At 52.9% G+C, this 21,010-nt stretch overlaps 1 protein-coding gene across 6 annotated transcripts; it reads right to left on the bottom strand.

Moving 5' to 3' along the window:
• Positions 1–1,652: 1,652 nt before the first annotated feature.
• On the bottom strand, positions 1,653–18,708 carry bnipl (BCL2 interacting protein like). Of its 6 annotated transcripts, none has more exons than XM_088905300.1 (10): positions 18,422–18,708; positions 8,644–8,724; positions 8,084–8,154; positions 7,467–7,703; positions 6,862–7,074; positions 6,571–6,673; positions 5,809–5,940; positions 4,733–4,819; positions 3,684–3,782; positions 1,653–3,012 (listed from the first exon to the last, which is right to left on the bottom strand). In XM_088905300.1, exons 1-10 carry the CDS (start codon positions 18,463–18,465, stop codon positions 2,970–2,972), a joined length of 1,110 nt encoding a protein of 369 aa, XP_088761426.1. In that variant the 5' UTR covers positions 18,466–18,708; the 3' UTR covers positions 1,653–2,969. The 6 variants fall into 6 exon arrangements, with proteins under 6 accessions (XP_088761426.1, XP_088761427.1, XP_088761428.1 ...); XM_088905301.1 differs by lacking the exon at positions 18,422–18,708 and adding an exon at positions 13,110–13,221; XM_088905302.1 differs by lacking the exon at positions 18,422–18,708 and adding an exon at positions 10,651–10,855.
• Between the last annotated feature and the right edge of the window lie 2,302 nt (positions 18,709–21,010).

Below are 21,010 nucleotides of genomic sequence, written 5' to 3'. Positions count from 1 at the left end.
TCACAAGGCTACGAAGGAATATTTAATCTTGTGAGAAGTGATTCTGATTTCAAAACCAGTAGCTCACTGAAGAACAATGAAAAGATATCGCAGCAGGTCATACACTGTACTAAATATTCTCATGAAGTTACTTCTTAAAAGTGCCTAAAGTTGATCTTGAAACCATTAGAATGCACCAGTCTGCGTCAATCTTAGTTATCGACGATCATACTGTACTATCTTTGTTGTTATTTTTTTCTGCTGGGAATGGCAATCAGTATTGTTTTATTAAGGGACAGAAAAGGCTCAGGCATAACCTATAGTACATCATCGCGAAAAACATCTTGTAAAAAGCAGTGAGTCGTGGCTGGAGTTGGCATTTCCTTTAAGATACCAGCGCTTCCTGTCGCTTCAGAAGCAACACTCCAGACCGTTGTGAGATTCCTGAACGTCAGTGGAGTCCGCCGCGCGGAAGTCCTGAGCAGGCCTGCGCTGTGTTCTCCGAGTACGAGGAGTCTGCACGGAGAGATCAAAGGCCCCTCTTGCATCATGTAAAAGCAATTACGCTCGAGATCACAAACTCAAACTGCTGCAGTGCAGTCGCAGCATCTTCCAGGCGAACCTCTTCTTTCCCATTCAGGGCCGCAGGGGAGCCGGAGTCTATCCCAGCAAGCAACGGGCCACAGCGCAGGGTACGCCCTGGACGGGACACCAGTCCTTTGCCGGGTTCAAATGAAACAAAATCTGGGACAAGACTGGATTTCGACAGGGGGTGCCGGTGGTTTGTTTTAGCAGCAGTAGAGAGTTTCGGGAGCAGGCCGGATCACTTTTGAAGAGTCCTAGAAAAAATAGTGATGCTTTGCAAAAACTTCTCAGCAGCACAGCTGTTTGGAAAGGCCAGCTAACTTCAGAACAGAATAACCACTCTGGCGGTTACGAGCGGGGTAGCTTTAATAGATCCGAGGCTCTCATCCTGGAGGTTCCCTGTGAATTCTGCTTCATCAACAGGACAGGGCTGCTTGTGCCAGGCACCCACCCCCCTTGGCGCAGAGAAGTGCTTCTGGATTACAGACCCTAGTCGCTGCATCTTCCTGCACGGTTTTTCTTTTGCAGCGTGTGAAAGTAACAGTAACTCGGAGAATACCCTTGGCCCCCTGGCAGAGGGTAGAGAGGACCCCTGTTTGGCGTCACGAGTGCACCTCCTGCATGGAGGAGCACAGCTAGTGTAGACCCCCCCCCTTCCCTCCCACTCCGAACGCACGCCTCTCAGCTGGTGTCCAATCTGTCGCCCCAGGCTGCCGCGCTGACGAGCTGCAGGCTGGGTTTTGCACAACCGCGCTGTTTCCTTCGTTTCCTGCAGAAACGCCCTGATCTAGATGTAGTCGGTCTGGTTGTAGGTAAGAGCTCAGCCACTGACTGAATCCTACTTTACAAAAATAAGCCCACAACATCCTTCCGCAGTGGATGTATTGCCACTGCATTACACTCTCTGTTAAAATATGAAAATCTATTTTTAACCCCTACAAAAAATGAAACTTTTGTGTTACTTTTACAGTTGGGAACAATACACTTTAAAAAAAATAATCCATTACTGTTAAGAGTTACCTGGGGTAAAGGATTACTTATTTTTCTTAAAAAGGTAGGAAAAAATAATTTGACACACAAAATAAAACTGACTTTAAATGTGTTTATTACAAAAAGAAAGAAAAAAATCTAAAAATAAAAAGATCTCAGGAAGGCACTTTTCTACCAAGGTTAAAAGTACAGGTCCGACCCCCCCTCTGTAACTGCTCTTAAGCCCCCTGTCCCCTGCCGAGCAGAGCGAGGGCCGCAGGAGGCAGCAGCAGACTCAGGTACAAGAAGGAGCTGGAGGGCTGACCTCCTGTTTCTGTAGGAGGTCCACTGATCCTGTTGAACTCTGGGGATTAAACTGGCCAACGTGAGCAGGGATTCAGACATCATCGAGCGAGGAAAGGGATCCAGTAGTGGACTGTCCTGCGGGAAACCCGATGGGGCCGAGTGTGACCGGGGGGGTCAGGCTGTGGGGTCCAGGGCTCCGGGTCCGGGCATCAGCGATCACAGTGTCGGGGAAAACCAAGCTGGCCTGCCCTACAGCACACGCCTCACAGGAGAGGAGCTCTCCGGGGGTCCAGGCGTCTGGGGTCACCCTCGTCCGGCCTGATCGGGACACGAACTGGCTCAGGGAGTGGAGCCCCTGCCGCTGCCCCGGCCACGCCCTGGAGAATATCCGGCCGGCCGCCCCCCCGCGCCCACGCCGTGCTCTCGGAGCACCTCCTCCCCTCCAGCCTGGAGCCGGGGTGGCACAGGGCACGGCGGGGAAGCGGAGAGGAACGTGCTGGGGATCTCATCCCGTCTCCGAGGGCCGGGCCCTCTCTCCCTGAGGCGTCTCCACGCCCGCGTGCCCACGCTCGCACCCGTGTTCCGATTCCAACACCCAGCCGGGGCCTGCCCCATTCACGACCGGACCGTCCAGCCTTCACCAGCCAGAGCCTGGGCCTCCCCCCGAGCCCCCCGGGAACAGCGTAGCCCACAGATGGCCCTTGAGCACCCCGACATGGAAGCGGCTGTCGGTCCCCTCAAATCACGAACGCTGCTGAGCGCAGGGGGAGTGTGAGACGAGCTCAGCCGGGTCTCGACTGGAACAGCGTAAGAGACTCCGAGTGCGAACCCCCTGTGGCCAGAGGAGACCCGGTGACCCCCGCCCCACAGCCTGCTGATGCACAGGAAGGGCCGGCTCTCTCCCGGCCGGGGAGAGGTGGCACCCGAGGCGGCGCTGTTCCGGTTGGACCCCGACCCAGCAGCCTGCAGGCCCTTCGCAAGGTCCCCGGAACCGGCCTGGCAGCAGGAGCTCGGCCCCGAGCGGGGTACCAGGAGCCCCCCGAGACGATACACCCAGCAGTACCCAAACCCCTAGTCTTATATACAGCTCCACAGAAGTGTCCGTGTGTCTTCCAGCTGCGCCGCTGGCGTCAGTCCCAGCTGCCCCTAGGCCTGTGCAGCTCTTCATCCAGCCTGCAAAACAAGAACAGGGCCAGCCTGTCAGCGGAGCAGGACGTCAGGGGGCTTTACTGTGTACAGGGGGTATAGAGTGTATTCCTGCGCAGAGCCACCTGCCCAGATCTCTTTCATTCTCACTTCTCTCTCTGCATTTCTGGTTGCAGGACGTGAATGATCAATTCAGCCGCACTTGCGTTCTGTGAGGCCGACAGTCCTGGCGGTTCAGTCTTTGTCTGCACTGGGCCAGTGTGAGGCGCAGCAGAGGTGTGTAAAGGTTGGCTGGGCGTGTTCATGCGGAGAGAGGGGATAGCGAACATGAGAGGAGAATAGGAAGGGGTGGGGGGTGAGCAACCGGAGAGAGAGGGGCATGAAGGAGGAAAGAGAAAACAGGAAGAAAGAGAGAGAGACAGAGCTGCACAAGCAGAGAAACGTTAAAAATGCTCCCAAACGAGAAGAGCCATTTGGCCCTGTCCAGCCCAATTGATAGTTAGTAACTACATGTTCCAAGAACCTCATATCCAGTAAGTTTCTACTATCTACTGTGAGACTTGCAGCTGCAACAACATGGCCAGGCTGCTTGTTCCCTACTCCCACCACCCTTTGCGTAAAACGCGCTCGATTTTTAAATGCTCTCTCGTGTTCCCCGGGAGGCAGGGGGGCAGAGGGGAGACGGGAGGGGGCCTCACTGTCGGATGCAGTCCGGGATCTCCACGTGGTCCATGGGGATGTACTCCGCCAGCTCGCGCAGGCTGCTCATGAACCGCAGCTTGCGGGTGAACTTCGCGCTGCAAGAAAGAGGCGTGCTTGTGAAACAGGACGGGCTCTTGTGCAACGTCACCGCCTTGTGGTTGCGGCCTTGGGCTGTAAACAACTGACGCAGAGCCCTGCACTGCTGAAAGGAGCCTGCACTCCCCTGGCTACCTGCCCCGCCCTGGGGCAACTGCTCCCCCGAGGTAGAAATATGAGCATGTGGCTCAGGAACTGCACATCCTGCAGGTCCTTGCGCCTCTTATGGCTCTAATGCATACTCTTCCCCATAAGCTCACAGTTATTTTTTATACAGCACTTAATATATGAACAATATAATATATATGATGTATTAGATATACATATGAACGACTGAGTTAGGGGGAAATCTGGCTGACAAGCTGGAATTCGTGGTTGTACACAGCATAGCTCACAACTACAGGAGAATCTCCACAATTTATACAGAAAGAAGATGGTCACAGATACAGCTGGGTACTGACGGGGCACAGATTCAGCTGGGTACCGACGGGGCACAGATACAGCCGGGCACATCTGGGTACCGATGGGGCACAGATACAGCCGGGCACATCTGGGTACCGATGGGGCACAGATACACCCGGGCACAGCTGGGTACTGATGGGACACAGATACAGCCGGGCACATCTGGGTACCGATGGGGCACAGATACAGCCGGGCACAGCTGGGTACTGATGGGACACAGATACAGCCGGGCACATCTGGGTACCGATGGGGCACAGATACAGCCGGGCACAGCTGGGTACTGATGGGACACAGATACACCCGGGCACAGCTGGGTACTGATGGGGCACAGATACAACCGGGCACAGCCAGGTACTGATGGGGCACAGATACAGCCGGGTACTGATGGGGCACAGATGGAACCGGTACAGCCGGGTACTGATGGGGCACTGACATAGCCAAGGCTCGTCGACAGAGAGAGGAAGAGGGCCTGCAGGTCCTGCCTCACCTGATGAAGGGCTTGAAGACGGTGATCAGGGCTCTGATGTACCAGGAGGGGTGAACCACCAGCAGCCCCTTCAGGTTCTTCTTTAACCTGGGGGCAGGAGGAGACATGAATCACAGAGCGGGTCACGGCAGAAGCTGTCAGGTGATGCTGTTCTCTGAGAACAGCTGTTTTTTTGGAACAGAATACTGAGAGTTTGTTGTTGTTTTTTACAAAAAAAAAATGTTCTCTTTTCCTCCTCCGCCCCGATTTCAAGATGCTGCTTGTCAAAAGCATGCATCTCCTACGACAGAACTGATAAAAGTACACAGCTAAAAGCTAAAAAGGCACAGCTCAAAGCTCACAGCTCTGCCTGAGCTTGGAAGGAGTGGAAAAAGCTTCTCTCCTAGGTCTTGTTGGACACAGCAGTAGGAGCACAAGACCAAATCCTGTGATTTCAAAGAGTGGTGAATGTAAAAACAAGCTCATCATTCTGCAGCCTTCGTATTGCTGTCTCATGAGTCACTGAGGGCGGATTCGCGCAGTGTCAGCGGGTGATGAGTCGGCAGCACGCAGCCGAGTCATCGGTCAAAACCAACAGGCAGTGCTGCCCAGCGATTCCCATCAGCCCCCTCTGGTGGCACAGGCCAGCACACCTCTGCCCTGCTGGGGCAGGGGCAGGGGCACCTGGGACCCACCTGGGTCGCAAGGAGACAAGGAGAAGGAAGCCGAGGCAGACTGCTGAGGAGTCGGGGCGAGTCCCAGAGTCCACGTCCTGATCACACCTCCGCCGCACACACGCACGCCAGCGAAGAGTGGAGCAATCTCCCGTGATGCCCTCCACCTCCAGCTTCCCCCAGGCCCATCGTCCCATGGAGACGGGCTGAGCTGGCAGTCTCGCCGGCAAGCGTGCGCGTGCGTCAGGGGGCCGCCGGGTCGTCTGCGGAGCGCAAACAGGAGCGGTCGTGCGCGGGCAGCGGGGAGCGCCCATCTCGCGCTCCGATGAACTCCAGGGACAACCGCGAGTCCCTTCCCCCCCCCCCCCCCCACCAGAGCCCCGCGGCTGAAGGGGGGCCGCGCCTCCTCCCCCCCCGACTCACCGCCGGTCGATGGTCTGGTAGCACTGGCGCAGCCAGCGCAGGCTGGGCATCTTGCTGCGCGGAGACATGCCGTTCAGGTAGACGATGATGTAGTTCTCCGACACCATCAGGTCCAGCGTCCCGATGATGTACCTGCGGAGAGCGGGGGCCGGTCAGCACCAGCAGGGACCCCAGCCCCGGTCCCGGACAGCCCCTATCCAGAGGGGGCTTACAGGTCACCACAAATCAGGGCTTCCCCACCCTGGTCCCTGAGAGCCCCCAGCCAGAAGGTTTTATAGTTTATAGTTATCAGGGGTTCCAACAGTGCTGAAAGTCATTCAGTTTGACAAACCCCCATCAGGGACCTGCTGGCCTGGGGCTCCCCAGGAGACTGGAAGAGAGAGAGTGAAGAGGACACAGAAATGAATCAACAAGATCGCAGCGCAGAGCAGGATAGATCAGTGGACAGAGGGGCATGTCAGCAGACAAAGGGACAGATTAGTGGACAGAGAGACATGTCAGCAGACAGAGGGACAGATTAGTGGACAGAGGGACAGGTCAGCAGACAGAGGGACAGATTAGTGGACAGAGAGACATGTCAGCAGACAGAGGGACAGGTCAGCGAACAGAGGGACACATCAGCAGTCAAGGGGACGGATCAGCGAACAGAGGGACAGGTCAGTGAATAGAGGGACACATCAGCAGTCAAAAGGACGGATCAGTGAACAGAGGGACAGACAGGACAGCGGACAGACAGGCGGGCAGGCGGGCAGCGGGGCTCACCTGTAGAGGTTCTCCATGACGTATTCGTAGCTGTCGACGCTGTTCTCCGGGAGGTAACAGGAGGAAAACACGATGATGTCGTTCTGCCCTTCGCTGTAGTAACCTGGAACACAGGAAGCACCGGCCACATGAGCGGAGCAGCCAATCGGAGCGGAGCTTTCCAGGAAACCTCACAGAACTGGGTTTTACTCAAGTCCCCTCCACCCTCGAGTGTGCCCCGCCACGCGTCCCTGGGCAGGACAGAGACCCGCGCGGTACTGTGCTGGTCTCCCGTCACTGGACAGCACTCACCTCCGTGGGACAGCACCCGCAGGTAGGGCTCCAGCACGCTCATGTCCACGCGGTGCTCCTGCCCGGCGGTGCGGAACACCCGCCACTTCCTGCCGCGGCTGTCCACCTCGTCCAGGTCCAGCTGCCCCTCCTCCGCCTGCTCCATCACCGGCGTGCTGGCCGCCGCCGCCGCTGCCGCCGCCCCCTCCCTGCGGCCCGCCCGCGGCAGGTCGTCTGCAACACGGACAGCGAATGTTAAAGCAGGACGGCTACTGCCGAGTATCTACAGGACGTAACTGACATTTGGTAGACCCTATAATCTTCTTCTGAATTGTTGTTTGGGTTCCTTACAAGCTAATGGTTTGTTTTTTTAATCCTGTGTTACTGGAGGGGTTCTGAATGAGAGACAGCTGATGCCTGTTGTTGTACTGTATTATTGTCATATATATATATAATATTTATGGGCACTTGATGTGCAAGACAGACCATGTTTAATTCGCCTCAACTCCCCAACAGCCTGTCCGTGAGGATGAGGCCTCAAGTTGGGGCATGGTTAAAGGTTAAGGGTTAGATATGTTAAAGATTAAAGGTTAAAGGTTAAAGGGCATGCAATGCCCGCTTCTCACCCTCCCACTCCAAGTCATGGGTGCTCTCTGGGAAGGTCCAGGACTCGCTGTCGGAGGGCGTCTCCAGGTCCTCCAGGTTGATGTCGAAGTCCTCGTCGGGCGAGGGCGAGAGGGTGGCCGTGGCGAACTCGTCCGACACGGTGGAGTTGGCGCGGTCCAGCGTCAGGCTGAGGGCCGGCGCCACCAGGCGCTTCTTGCCGTGCCGGGTCCCCGAGAGAGCCAGGCTGCTGGGCGGCGCTGCGACACGGGCGACAGCGGCACAGGGTCACCGGCGCGCGGACCCGCCGAGCCTCGAGGCTGAAGCGCCCCGCTCCTCCTCACGGAACGGACGCGCTGCCACCTCAACCAGTGTTTCGATCCACACCGGCCCCGCGAGCCGCGCGTCTCACGTCCGCCCCCTCCGTCCGAGAGTGAAGCATAAACCCCATGGAGATCCATTCAGATCACACAAAACTCGCCCTTCCCACACCCTGTGAACTATATGAGCACAAGCTCACGGGCTAGACGCTAAGGGCAGGTTTCCTTCAGCGCCTTTACCCCACTCTAGGCCCTGGCGGGTGTTCGTTTGGGTCCATTTAGGCACAGAACGGGTCAATGAACCTGAGAGAGCTGCCTACCTGGTTTGCCCTCCTCTCCTGTGGGGCTGTCGGGCTCGTCTCCTGGGCTCTGCGTGTCTTCTGGAAGAGGCCTGTCGGAATTGCAGTATAAACACGCTCCAGTTAACGAGACAGTACAGCTGCAGGAGTCCTTCAGGCACAGACCTGGGCTGTTGAGTTTCGGGTGTTACATACCCTCCATCCACTCCCTACACTCCTCTACCCAGTACAGGGGCACAGGGGAGCCAGAGCCTATCCCAGCAAGCAACGGGTGCACGGTAGGCTACTCTCCGGACAGCACAGCCATGCTCGTGGCAGGGCCCGTTTTCTCATTAACCCACCAGCTTGTCTTTGGACTTTGGGAGGAAGCTGGAGCACTTGGAGGAAACATGGGAGAACATGCAAACTCCACACAGACAGCATCCCATGTCTGGGCCCCAGTGCTGTGAAGCAGCAGTGCTAGCCACTGCACTGCTCTATTTCATACCAGTTTTTAATAGAGCGTATCATCCGAGTCGCTTCACGAACACGGAACCTCCTAGACGCCAGAGCGGACGGAAAATCAATCGATCGGAGCTGACCTGGGGAACTCCTCGTCCTGCCACTCCTCCCTCAGCTCCATGTCCTGGATGATGTGGAAGTCCTTCCCCGGATCCTGGCTCCTGGAAGAGAGGCGGTCTCCGTTCACTAACCCCCGCGCTCACTGCTGGCTGGGAACACGTCCGACACAGTGACCTCAGTCCACCCCAGCGGGCTGCTCATAATAATAATAATTTCACAACTTATATAGCTCTTTCTTTACAGGTCATGGGGATCCCCTCCACCACCACCAGTGTGCAGCCCCCCCTGGATGATGCGCCAGTCCTCTCCCCACACACCAGCTCTCAGTGGGGAGGAGAGCAGAGTGATGGAGCCAGTTCAGAGACGGGGATTATTAGGAGGCCATGATGGGTAAAGTCCAGGGGGAAAATTTGGCCAGAACATCAGGGGTAACGCTCCTACTCTTTTAGAGAAACGCCCTGGGATTTTTAATACCCACAGAGAGTCAGGACCTCGGTTTTACATCTCATCAGAAGGACGGCGCCTTTTTTACAGTATAGTCTCCCACACAGACTGCAGGGTGAGCGCCCCCTGCTGGCCCCACTAACACCTCCTCCAGCAGCAGCCTCAGCTTTCCCAGGAGTCTCCCCTCCAGGTGCTGGCCAGGCTCACAGCTGCTGGGCTCCAGTGGGCTGCCAGCTGTGAGCAGGGTGATGGAGCTGCTGGTGTACAGATCAGTTAGGAGGATCCACCAACACAGCAGAGAGGAGAGAGCATGTGTGCGTGTGCGTACGCAGGGGGGAAGGAAACTCCTCTTCTGGACATTCTCCTCTACTACCCCACAAAAAAACATGTTCCGTACGGCTAGACCCAGGATCCTTTGCACCAGGTATATTAACATTCCAGTTGCAAGAGGCTGGGGCCACAGAGCCCTCTAGTGGAGCTCCAGGTCTCTGCACCTGGGGCTGTGACTTCAGGCCCTGGGAGCCCTGCTGTAGGTCAGGACCTGAATTAACCACAGAGCTCATGAAAGGCCCATATGGACAAGTTGATTCCTTTAAATTGTACACTTGTACACTGAAAGGACAGCAGCTAAAAAAAAATTCCTCTTTGACTAAGACTGCTGTACAAAGCGTGTCTGATCAACGACACTGTGAACACTGTAAAACCTGGAGTGGATCAGGCTGCTGTGCACTGGGAGTCTGACTGACAGCACTGTAAAACGTGGAGTGGATCAGACTGCTGTCCACTGGGAGTCTGACAGCACTGTAAAATATGGAGTGGATCAGACTGCTCTGCACTGGGAGTCTGACTGACAGCACTGCAAAACCTGGAGTGGATCAGACTGCTGTCCACTGGGAGTCTGACAGCACTGTAAAACCTGGAGTGGATCAGACTGCTGTGCACTGGGAGTCACAACGAGGAGTCTGGGTGCCACTCTTAAGGGTTTTCAAGTAGGTGAAGAAAGATGACCTTGCAGTTTTACACGCCCAAACTGGGCCTCGGGGCGATTAAGATGTCTAGCGAATGTCAAGTAATCCGAATTGTCCAAATTCGCACCCATAGCCAGCGCGCTGAAAACTAATGGGCCGAAACTAAATCGCAGTTGCACAAGACACACAAGACACACAAGACACACAGACACGTCAGGACAGAGCCAGCTATTATTATTAGAAGCAGGCTGTTAATTTTTTCGATCGGAATGCACTGTAAAAGCAGTGTGCACGTTCTCTAACACAAGGGTTTACGCGACCTGACTGATTTTTTGCCGTGTTTTTCTGCGTTCTGAGCATCGTTTTCCCGAACCAGACAAATTATTGAGCGCAAGTCGGTTCCTCAAACCACTGTTCACTCAGAGAGGCACGACACGTCCTAGGCAAGATCTCCACGTAAAAAAATAATTTCGCTCCGCATACAGTTCTGTGGGTAAGCACCATGCGTCAGTATCAGAATGGGACACGGAGATACATCCCTGTGCCGCAGCGTGTCCAAATCACGCACGGACACCACACACACGATAGCCCCCAATGGCGATTTAGAGACATTACCTGTGCGCTCCTCCCTAGTCTAACCCGAACGCAACGCCGTCTCTGTCGGGATTCCGGATTGTTAAAATCCCATCGCCTCCATCGGGGGTGGAAGTTTATCGGAATTCGCAGGACCGAGCCAAAACCTCGCCGAGGAGACGCGAGGCGCAGCCAATGAGGCGCTCGCGGACCCGGGTGACACCGTCGGTACACCTGAGGCGCGAGGTGGGGTCGTAAACCCCGCCCGGACACACAGTCTCGCGCACACGCACACACCCACACCTACCCGCTGCCGTGGCAACCGCGCTGCGCCGACTCGCCCGTGTTTACATAAGTTTCCAGATAATGTTGTAGCGACCTCTGCGCAATTCGGCGGTCGTTTGAATGCGGTCCAAAAGCAAAACGTCTTTTGTGTTATTGATAAAACCCAATCTCTGCGTCCCCCCCCACCCCCGCCCCACCGCAGGGTAAATCATAATTGGAAACCTTTTTAACTGTTTCCTTTTATAAAACGTTTCAGTATCCTGGACTAACGCCGCAAGGTAGCGAAAAGTCTGTCCAGGTGCTTTCATTTGATAACCGTTGAAGACCGATAAGAGACTGAAGCGGCGTCGGTCATGAGGTCTTTTTCATTTTGACATGAGTTTTTTTTTTTTAATTTTGAAGAGCGGGCGATGCTGACCCGGACAGGCGGGCCGGGAAAGGATAGATAGTATTCATCTGTACATTAGCAGGGCCCCTCTCGACAAACCAAAAGACCGGAGGATAAAAGTGTGCGAATGCAGTTCCATATAAAAATAAGCCGCTTACCCTGACCGTGCGTGACCCGGCAAAGCGTGTTTCACCAGGAGTGACAAAAAACAGAACCGCGGCGCCCACAGCGAAGGAACTCTTCAGGGCAGGTGAGTCACCCTGAAGGAAGGTACCCGTTAAAAACAAGCCCCTGTGTTATTCCACACAGACCGCCGTGAGCAGATTTCACCCGTCAGTACTGGGGAGCGAATGCATGATAATATAAAAAATTAATAATTCGTCCTGGGGCATTTAAAAGATGATCAGTTCTCACCTATAGGCCTGAAGCTATATTAAGACCCTCTGGAGTGTCGGGTTTTTTTTTTGGACGTGTAAGGCCTCACTGCTACAGAACGAGGAAACGGGTGAAATGTCAGGGTTGTGGCTCCAGCGGTTTGTGGGCTCATGACTCGGGGTTTCTGTTTTACTGGGGTGCTGGAGGGCCCCCAGTTGAGCAGGGTTAATGGGTAACTATTAATGCGTGTAGTCCGAACAACGGGACGTGACAGCAGGGCTGCCTCGCAGTGCGAGGGCCCTGGGTTCAGTTCCAGACCTGGGGTGCCACCTGTGGTGGGTTTGAGTGCTCTCTCTTAGATGAAGTTATTAAACACCTGTGGCTCTCCAGGACAGGAGTGACTAACCAGTGAATCTCTAGACCCAGAGTGCACAGTTCTGGGCCTGCTTTGTACCATGCTTTTACCCTGCTCACACTGGGCCTTACAGCACTGTATTGTGCTTTTACCCTGATTTCACTGGGCTTTACTGCACTGCACTGTACTGTGCTTTTACCCTGATCTCACTGGGCATTACAGTATAGTGAGAGCACTGTTCTGTACTTTTACCCTGATCTCACTGGGCTTTGCTGCACTGCACTGTACTGTGGTTTTACCCTGATCTCACTGGGCCTTATAGCACTGTACTGTGCTTTTACTCAGATCTTACTGGGCTTTACTGCACTGGACTGTGCTTTTACCCTGATCTCACTAGGCTTTACTCTACTGTACTGTGCTTTTACCCTGATCTCACTGGGCTTTACTCGACTGTACTGTGCTTTTACCCTGATCTCACTGGGCTCTACTGCACTGTACTGTGCTTTTACCCTGATCTCACAGGGCTTTACCATCATATGTAAGACAGTTTTATCTCTGGTGGAGTCAGATTCCAACCTCAGTGACTCCCTGGCTGTAGATAAATGCTGCTGAAACAGTCTTTTTTTTAATGCTGGCAAACCGGCCGATCTTTCCCACATCAAAACAAACCTCGTCTTTTTACATGTGTGCGGTGTAGCCCGCCCCCTGTAATCGCCCAAAGACCTGAAAATCAGGTTCGTTTGTTTTTTCTGCGCTCCTATGCTGTACAACTCCCCTCCCGAGACACAATACTGTTCTCAGAAGGCCAGCGCCTGGGGGCAAGCCATGAACTGGAGCCGCGTTCCAGTCGGTTAAAAACTCGGGCAAAAAGAAAGCTTCAGCTAACGTAGAGCTCTTTCTTTCTTTCATGCTGAAGCTTTTCTTTCATCTATCTATAAAGTGGGGGCGTTATACTGTAGCCATCTCAATGAAGTGCCCGGTTCAAGTCAAGTGGCAGATCCCCAGCTGGGATTCGAATCCACTGCCTTGTAGTTTCAGCTTCAGAGCGCTGACCAGTGCTGACCGCACTGCCTCCAGCCACCACAGGCGTTCATGTACCTGTCGATGCAGCGTGCCCATATCATCGTCCCCCGGCCTGCGTGAAGTATCTTTCATCCCAAAGGGTGCTTGAGCTGTTTCCGCATAGCAGGGGACCCACTTCACCCCCACCTGGGGGAGACACAGCAGCCCCACCCCAGGGGGAGGAGAGAAAGGTGAATCAAGAGGGGAACAGCAGGGAGGCCACACTGTGCAGGGCTGACAACACCTCCTAAGGGTCTAAGCAGGAGCCCCTTCGCTGATCAAAAGCTAAAGTGAGTCAGTTCTTTGAGCGCAGGTGGGGGGGGGGGACTCCTGGTCCCGCAGGAGCCTGTCAGTGTGTCTCTTCACAGCAGCAGCACCCGAAGAGCTGGGAGAACTCGTTCCATGGGTTCCACTCGGGTGATAACGAGCTGAATGAGCTCGTTAGGAGCTGAGCCGGAATGATGTGATGCAGACATGCCGGCTGTGCCAGAACAGGATTGCCCATCCCATTTTAAACCGAACACATTCCTCTCGGTCCAGGACTGAATTGATGTATGTCATTCGGTTCGCAAACAGCTGATCAGCACGTGTGTGTGTATTTGTGTGTGGTGTGCTTGGCTTGTAAAGCCTCTCTTAGGGGTCCTTTCACCTCCTCCAGCAGAGATACAAAAGAAAACAGTCCAGGGAAACCTGTGATTGCCCTCTTCTTCTCTATTTTTTTTTTTGACTCCTATCTAAGAGTTTATTTTTACAAGCGGAGAAAAAAGAAAACCCAGACCAGTTCTGAAAGTTCCCTCTACGCGTCTGCTCGTCTGTAGCTGAACTTCCTCTTTAAAGAAACCAGATGCCCCAGAGCAGAGAATCAATCGTAGCTGAACGAGTGCACGGGCCTTTAAAAAAACAAAAAAGAAGGACGACTCGCTGCAGATGAGCGTCAGACTGTTCTGGGAGATCTTACTGATGATGTCGGAGGGCAAGGAGGAGTCTTTGACATCCGGGCCTAAACTCGGCTGCTACAAACCATCCATTGTGAGTGTGGTTATGTGAAACAGGGGCTCTACCCCAGACCATGAGGTCTCACAGCTGCACCTGAGCTATTAAGGTGCTCCAGTTAAGGCCGTCATTAGCTCAACAGGATGATGAAGAGTTGCGCTGGAGTGGAGGCCTGCAGGTGCAGTAGTCCTCCTGGCCTGGAGTGGGGGCCCCCTTGATGTAGAGTGACTGACCCCCGAATCAATTCATCTGCTAAACCAATCATCTGATCAGTGTGCGCCAACATGTGCGCCAAGTCTTTATAAACAGGTGATGGAAGGGATGACGTGTGAAACCCGCTGAACTGTGGCTCTGCGGGCCGCCCTTGTGTTCCGCATTTTCAAAAGAAGGGTAAGCTCTTGCCCAGTGAAAGTTACTGTCATCCCTTACAGTTTCAGCAGGACTTTTTCCCCAGCGCTGGAAAGCTCAGACCAGTCTCGGCAGGCGCAGGGAGGGCCGGCTGCAGTTCGCTCGCTGTCTGCTGGTCAGGCCACAGCATGAGTCACGCAAGGTGGCGGCTTCTGACTGGAATGCGCTCTGTACACCCATGGTCCTGTCGAGACAAGACTGTCTTCCCGGCACGCCGAGGCAGCAGTCACGGCCGGAGAAGGCGAGAGGATACGGAAATTCGGAGAGGCTGGAAGGAGGGGGGGAGAGCAAGGGTCCGAGGAGATGCAGGGGAGGTCAGGGCGGCAGTGTGGGAGGCAGTACTTTACGCAAAGAGTAACGGGTGTGTATGGGAGTGAGCAAAGGTTTACCCCCCCCCACTCCACCCACCCATAGTCGGGATCTGAAAGCTGTCAGGCTACCTCATCCTGTGTGTGCGTTATCCAAGGCCTCAGACTGTTAGGGAGCCCCTTATGTGCATGAGGAGCCCTGTAAGATGCTACTTGCATTCACTGTGCTGAAGCTGCCAGAGTTGCATGCACTAATAGTCGGGCAGGAGTATCCTTGGTTTGTGGCTCAACAGTGCCACCCCTGTGGCCAATGCGAGCTTGCAGTGATGCCACTGGGAGCTGCATCTGAACGCTTGAAGAGCATTTTTTTTTGCCAAAGCTGGTACAAGTACCAGCTTGAGGATGAGGACTCCAAGCTAAGGGGAATTAAACTGGCTGCGATATTGCAACCCAGACGTCTGTTCCCTAACCCTAAGCCAGAACCCACTTGACCTGTTTCTTGTACAGTTTCTCGCTGTGATCAAGGTCATCGCTTGGTTGACCCTGATGGAGTCAATGAGGTCACTAGGGTCACGTGTGACACGTTTGCACAAGTAAAGGCTGGGAGAGGTAGGGCTCGGGTGAAGGCAGTCTACCTTTCAGCAAGAATGTCAGCTGTCACTTGGAGATTTTAGATGTCATAGTGGCGTCTGTTCGCTGGGGCTGATGCCATGGTTGATACTGTACATATTGGCTCTCAGCCCGCCAGTAAAGTTCTGCTGGTTTTGTTTTGTTCTGTTGCACCACAGTCCAGTCTGAATGAACCACTATGGTGTTGTAGGGCTTTCCATGCCCGTAAAAAAGAAAACCCAGAAAATTATAAGGAAAATATTAAGGAAATAAGGATGCTCATCGTACGCTCTCTCCCTCTTCACAGCCCCAGGGGTCATAGATGAGGAAGACGAAGCAGAGATAAACACCTGTGTTTCTGATCAGACCTGTCTGCCACGCCAGCAAGGTGAGTTGGCACATTCTTCCGACAGACACATCACATTCCTGCAAAGTCCTAGCGAGGAAGGAAGCAGGACAGGCCAGACCGGGTTGTTCATGATGAAACAGCTGCAGGAGCTAGTGATGACTTTGACCCCACGGAGTCTCTGCTCCTCAAGTCCTTTGGGGTCCCCCCCCCAAGTCATGTACATTAACATGGGGTTCCCTGTCCTGGCCCTGGAGTGTCCCTGTGCCCATTAGCGTTTGTTCCAGCAGAGCTCTTGATTAGTGAAGCTAAAAGAATATTGAATTGGTTTTTAAACAGCCACACTCCATGGTCAGCTATAGATCTAATTTGTGTGTAAAGTGTGGCGACAGAATTCGGATTCGACTTGATTCAAAACGGTAGTTTTCCTTGACCAACAATGAGTTGGACATCAATTAAAGATGCGCAGAAAAAGGTAATCCTGCCACTGTGACAGATGCTCTGATTATTCCTCATGCCGTACAGCCTGCTGGAGAAAATCTTTGAACAATAAGGCCTAAAGGACAGGAATTCTGAAGCCTGGCGTCTGGCACAGGGTAGATGCTCATTTTTAACTTCCCTTCCTGTTCAAAAGGAATCTAAGGGCTATAAATAATTTTCATTTTCAAGATTCATTGACCTTAATGCATTATACTTCTATTCCATGTAGTGCCTTTCACAACACAGAGTGCTTTACAAAACAGTACTAGAACAGGAGAGGCCTAGCCCAACTAGAAGAAAAAATACCAATACCCATACCAAACTTTCACACTAAGGTCCAACCCTACCTCGCGCACCCTTCATTTACAGTGTCTGTGACCCATTATAATGTCCTGCAAGTCCGGGTATCAACAGCAGGCCCACTGGGAGCAGCTGTGGAGATAGGTATGGGAAAGGTGACCTTTACTGGCCTGGTTGAAGACAACCAGGCTTCTGTATGAGAAGTGTCCTGGTAACCATACCGTCACAGGCACCGTCACAGGATCTCTGTACTGTGAAGTTCAGGCACTGGTTTTGATATAGCAAGCTCATGCACTGCAGGTAATGGAGAAGCCCGACCGGCACGGTGTGAACCCTTCTTCTCTGGGTGGCGTGACTAGTGCACCGCAGAAACGACACCGCAGACAAAGGTGCAGCTTCAAGTTGGAGCTGCCAGGAACATGCCTGTGCTGGGTGTGACACAGGCAGCAGTATCTGGGTCTGCCGTCGGGAGAGGCACGACTGGCCTCTCAGAGGCTTATCATCGCGGTACAGAGGAAGGCCTGGGTGCCCATCTTTGAGCACCTGAAACACCGCGTACAGTCACTAAAGCTTTGTGGATTCCCTCTTACTGGAAGAGGGTTTGCTTTTGGAAAGAGGATTTCTGCAGGAGGGACCAGCTACAAGCCTTATGCTTTACCAGGGCTCCTTGGAAATCCAGGCAGAAAGAGGACTGAGGACAAGAGGCACTGTTTCTACTGAATCTGACGCCACGCAGTGCAGAGAGACACTTCCTGGCACATGCTGGATTGAGAGGAGTGGAGAGGTTTGGATTGGAGTAGGCTGGGGACACCCTTAAAGAGATGGTGCAGTTGCCTCCTTACTTCCAAGTTATGCCATCATGATGATGGTAAAAGCCAAGTTAAATGCTTTAAAGCCCACTGCCGTTAAATACAATTCAGTACAGTGCAGTAAAGCCCAGTGAGATCAGGGTAAGAGCACAGTACAGTGCAGTAAAGCCCAGTGAGATCAGGGTACAGGCACAGTACACTGCAGTAAAGCCCAGTGAGATCAGGGTAAGAGTACAGTACAGTACAGTAAAGCCCAGTGAGATCAGGGTAGAGGCACAGTACACTGCAGTAAAGCCCAGTGAGATCAGGGTAAGAGCAGAGTACAGAGCAGTAAAGCCCAGTGAGATCTGGGTAAAAGCACAGTACAGTGCAGTAAGGCCCAGTGAGATCAGGGTAAAAGCACAGTACAGTGCAGTAAAGCCCAGTGAGATCAGGGTAAAAGCACAGTACAGTGCAGTAAGATCTACTGAGAGCATATGCCCTAGATAGGATTTTACTAGATAGGTAAGGTAACTTAAAGATTTCCACAGAAAAGTGGAAGGCAAATTAAATGTAAGATGTCAGCACGGTTTATTTGCTTGAGCAACTTTAACTGCCAAAGATTAAGAAATAGGATCCTGGAGATGACACACACACACACTGCTGAAAAAACAATTCTGGGCTTCTCTGAGGGAATCCTGGATCATCCTGGATCCCAGTTTGGAAAACGTAACCCCTTAATCAAGTGCTGCCACCCCCCACGATGGAATAAACGACACGCTCCCGTGGAGGTGACAGTGAATCAGGTCGCTCCAGTCAGGTGTCTCCCGTCTGTGTCAGGCAACGTTTCCTGCTCTTCTCCTGCGTCGGCTTCGGAGCGGCCTGGCGCTTTAAACCCGGGAGTTAACGACTGGGTGCTCCTGCCTTGGGGAACCTCGGTCTCTACCTGGAGGAGTGTGATCCCACATCCCCGTCCTCTTGGCAAGCCACCCAGTGGTAAGGACCCCCCTTCTAACCTGGCCCCCTGCGGGGCGCCCAGAAACCTTCCCCTTGCTCCCCCAGGACAGGGAGGCAGGCCGTGACATGCGGAGAGGCAATTTTATTTTAAGGACTTACCCGTGAGGCGCAAACTGGTCTTTCACATCTGTGTATGTCCCCATCCCTTCGCCCTGTAGGCAAGACCAGCGGGTCTGAGCTCGTCTTGGTAAAAGAAAAATAACGATGGTGATGATAAATCAAGGCATTAGTGAGTCGTTTCTTCCCCCCAAAAAAAAACCGGCCCAAAGCCCAAACGCTCTTTTATTTCCCTTCCTCTTCTGCTTCTGCGCGCCGGTCCTCTTGTCTCCTCCCAGCAGTGCCGGCTCGTCCACCCGGCTCCCTGCACGAGTCTGAATCTGTGACACTGAGCCCGTCTCTCTCGGCTCTCTACCTGCGCAGCCCCGGGGCTCGGGCTGCTCTCATTGGCTGAACACACCTGCCCCCCCGTCTCTTTCTTCTTCGTGAAGCAGCAACAGCAACAACAACAACAATGGAATAAGAAAGAAAGGAAGGAAGACTGGGGCTTTGCTAGGGCCACTCCAAGGTCCTAAAGCCCAGCCTCTACAGAGCAGGACAGCGCCGCGCGGTTTGCTTTCTGGAAACCACAGCTAGGATTGCAAGCGCAGCAGCTTTTATTAGGGAAGTCTCTTCAGCAGTCAGCTTTCTGTCTCATGCTCCTGCCCCAGGAAAATATTGGAGGATGTGGAGCTTCATGGGAGTGATCCAGCCCATCCAGAGCAGTGGGAACAGCCCAGCAGGAGGTTCTGCGTCAGTGCTGACCTCACAAAATGTCACAGAAAGCAACAGCAGACCTGGCTAATGTGTCACTTAAGACAGCCTCAAGGGTTAACTCTTACTGGATCTCAGGATACAGATGCAGCATGTATGTACCTGTACTTATGGACCCCATCCTCTATCCCCCCAGTCTAAGAGAGACCAGGAGGTACAACAGTAAAGCCCCTGTAGTTCTGCTCGTCCTGCAGTTTGATCTGTCGCTTTTAGATCTTCTTTAACAACCATTTCACGGCTTCGCCAAGATCGTCTGCAAGGAATGGCACCAATCTCTTACCTAAAGGACACTGCTGTGGGGGATGAACAGGCCAGCAGCCATATCACTCTGCAACTCACAACTGGCAGCCTACTGGAGTTCCGCAGGTGTGAGCCTGACCAGTACCTGGATGGGAGACCTCCTGGGAAAAACTAAGGTTGCTGCTGGAAGAGGTGTTAGTGGGGCCAACAGGGGGCGCTCAGCCTGTGGTCCATGTGGGTCCTAATGCCCCAGTACAGCGACAGGGACACTATACTGTAACCAGGCGCCATCCTTCGGATGAGACGTGAAACCGAGGTCCTGACTCTTTGGTCATTAAAAATCCCGGGGTGTTTCTTGAAAAGAGTAGGGGTGTTACCCCAGAGCATGCCCAAAATTCCCATTGGTCCTTACCAATCATGGCCTCATAATAATCCCCATATATATGAATTGGCTTCATTACTCTGCTCTACTCCCCACTGAGAGCTGGTGTGTGGGGAGCGTTCTGGCGCACTATGGCTGCCGTCGCATCATCCAGGTGGGGATGCACATTGGTGGTGGTGGAGGGGATCCCCATTACCTGTAAAGCGCTTTGAGTGGAGTGTCAAGGCTATATAAGTGTGAGCAATTATTATTAATTATTATAACACTAGGCTTGAATCTCCTCTGTCACCCTGCCCCCTTGTGGACACTTGAGAGATCCACAGCTTAGTTCGAAGTGCTTCTTGGTGGGAAGAAACAGTTTCACAGTCACTTTCAGTTCTTTTTCTTCACAGAAACACTTCTCTGTTCGAATGCAGATGTAACCACATTTCCTAGTGTGCAATACTCCAGCCTTGAAAACTCCACCTTTTAGCAAAGCAGTTTTAATTCAAATGACAAAACTCTGTGCTAACTGGAACGTGAGTTTATCTCCTCTGCTGCAGTTAAAGCCTCTTTTATCAGCTACGGAGCAATTTGTTTTTCCACAGAAACAGCAGGGTGTTTTTTTCAGGAAGTCAAATAAGCCGGCGATTTTGTAATGAGGTTAGATATGTACCTGACACAATACGCGTCATGAAATGGTAGGCACAACCACACATGCTCATTGTAGAGGGAGTCCTTTTATAAAGCTTTTTCAAGAGATAGGTACAGACCAATCTGAACAGAATGATGACTAATTCAAGCCAAGATGATCCCAAGTACTAACTCAGGGGTGTGTACGGTTATCCCACCCATTTTTCTAGGTTTTCATTTGTAATTACTTTTCAGAATGTTTTGAGTTATGTTATGAGGTTGTATGTTACAAAGGTAAACGGAATTATGGCTTAACCTTAAATTTAAGTCTTGAATTCAGGCTGTTAGGACACAAACTGTATTATTTTGGAAATGGTTGGGTAGACACATTTACCAATTACTGCTGTCAACCTCATGCTATTTTTCACTTTTCCAAATTTTGATCTCATTTATTAGACTGGTTTCAACATAATTCCGAGTCCCCGAAGATGGGTCTGTGTGGGTGCACACATTCCTGTGCTTGCCTTTTCACTAATAAAACCAGTACCAGTGTCTTTCTGGGGTTGCAGATCACACTTTACAAACGTGTTACAAAAAAAGCCTGAGATATCCACTAAAAAGGCACCTTTACAGGAGAATCTGCC

Source organism: Atractosteus spatula, chromosome 25, assembly GCF_055471065.1.
Source record: "Atractosteus spatula isolate fAtrSpa1 chromosome 25, fAtrSpa1.hap1, whole genome shotgun sequence".
NCBI classification, from domain to species: domain Eukaryota; kingdom Metazoa; phylum Chordata; class Actinopteri; order Semionotiformes; family Lepisosteidae; genus Atractosteus; species Atractosteus spatula.
Note: the sequence above shows the minus strand (reverse complement) of the source record. Positions and strands in the feature narration are given on the sequence as shown.

Excerpts from the sequence above, each read along its gene's own strand:
- bnipl (XM_088905296.1), bottom strand. The coding sequence starts at position 18,465 with ATGGGGACATACACAGATGTGAAAGACCAGTTTGCGCCTCACGG. Across the intron at positions 7,075-7,466 it reads CCATGACTTGGAGTGGGAGG|ACGACCTGCCGCGGGCGGGC; the intron begins GTGAGAAGCGGG and ends TCCGTGTTGCAG. Across the intron at positions 5,941-6,570 it reads GTCATGGAGAACCTCTACAG|GTACATCATCGGGACGCTGG; the intron begins GTGAGCCCCGCT and ends CGCTCTCCGCAG.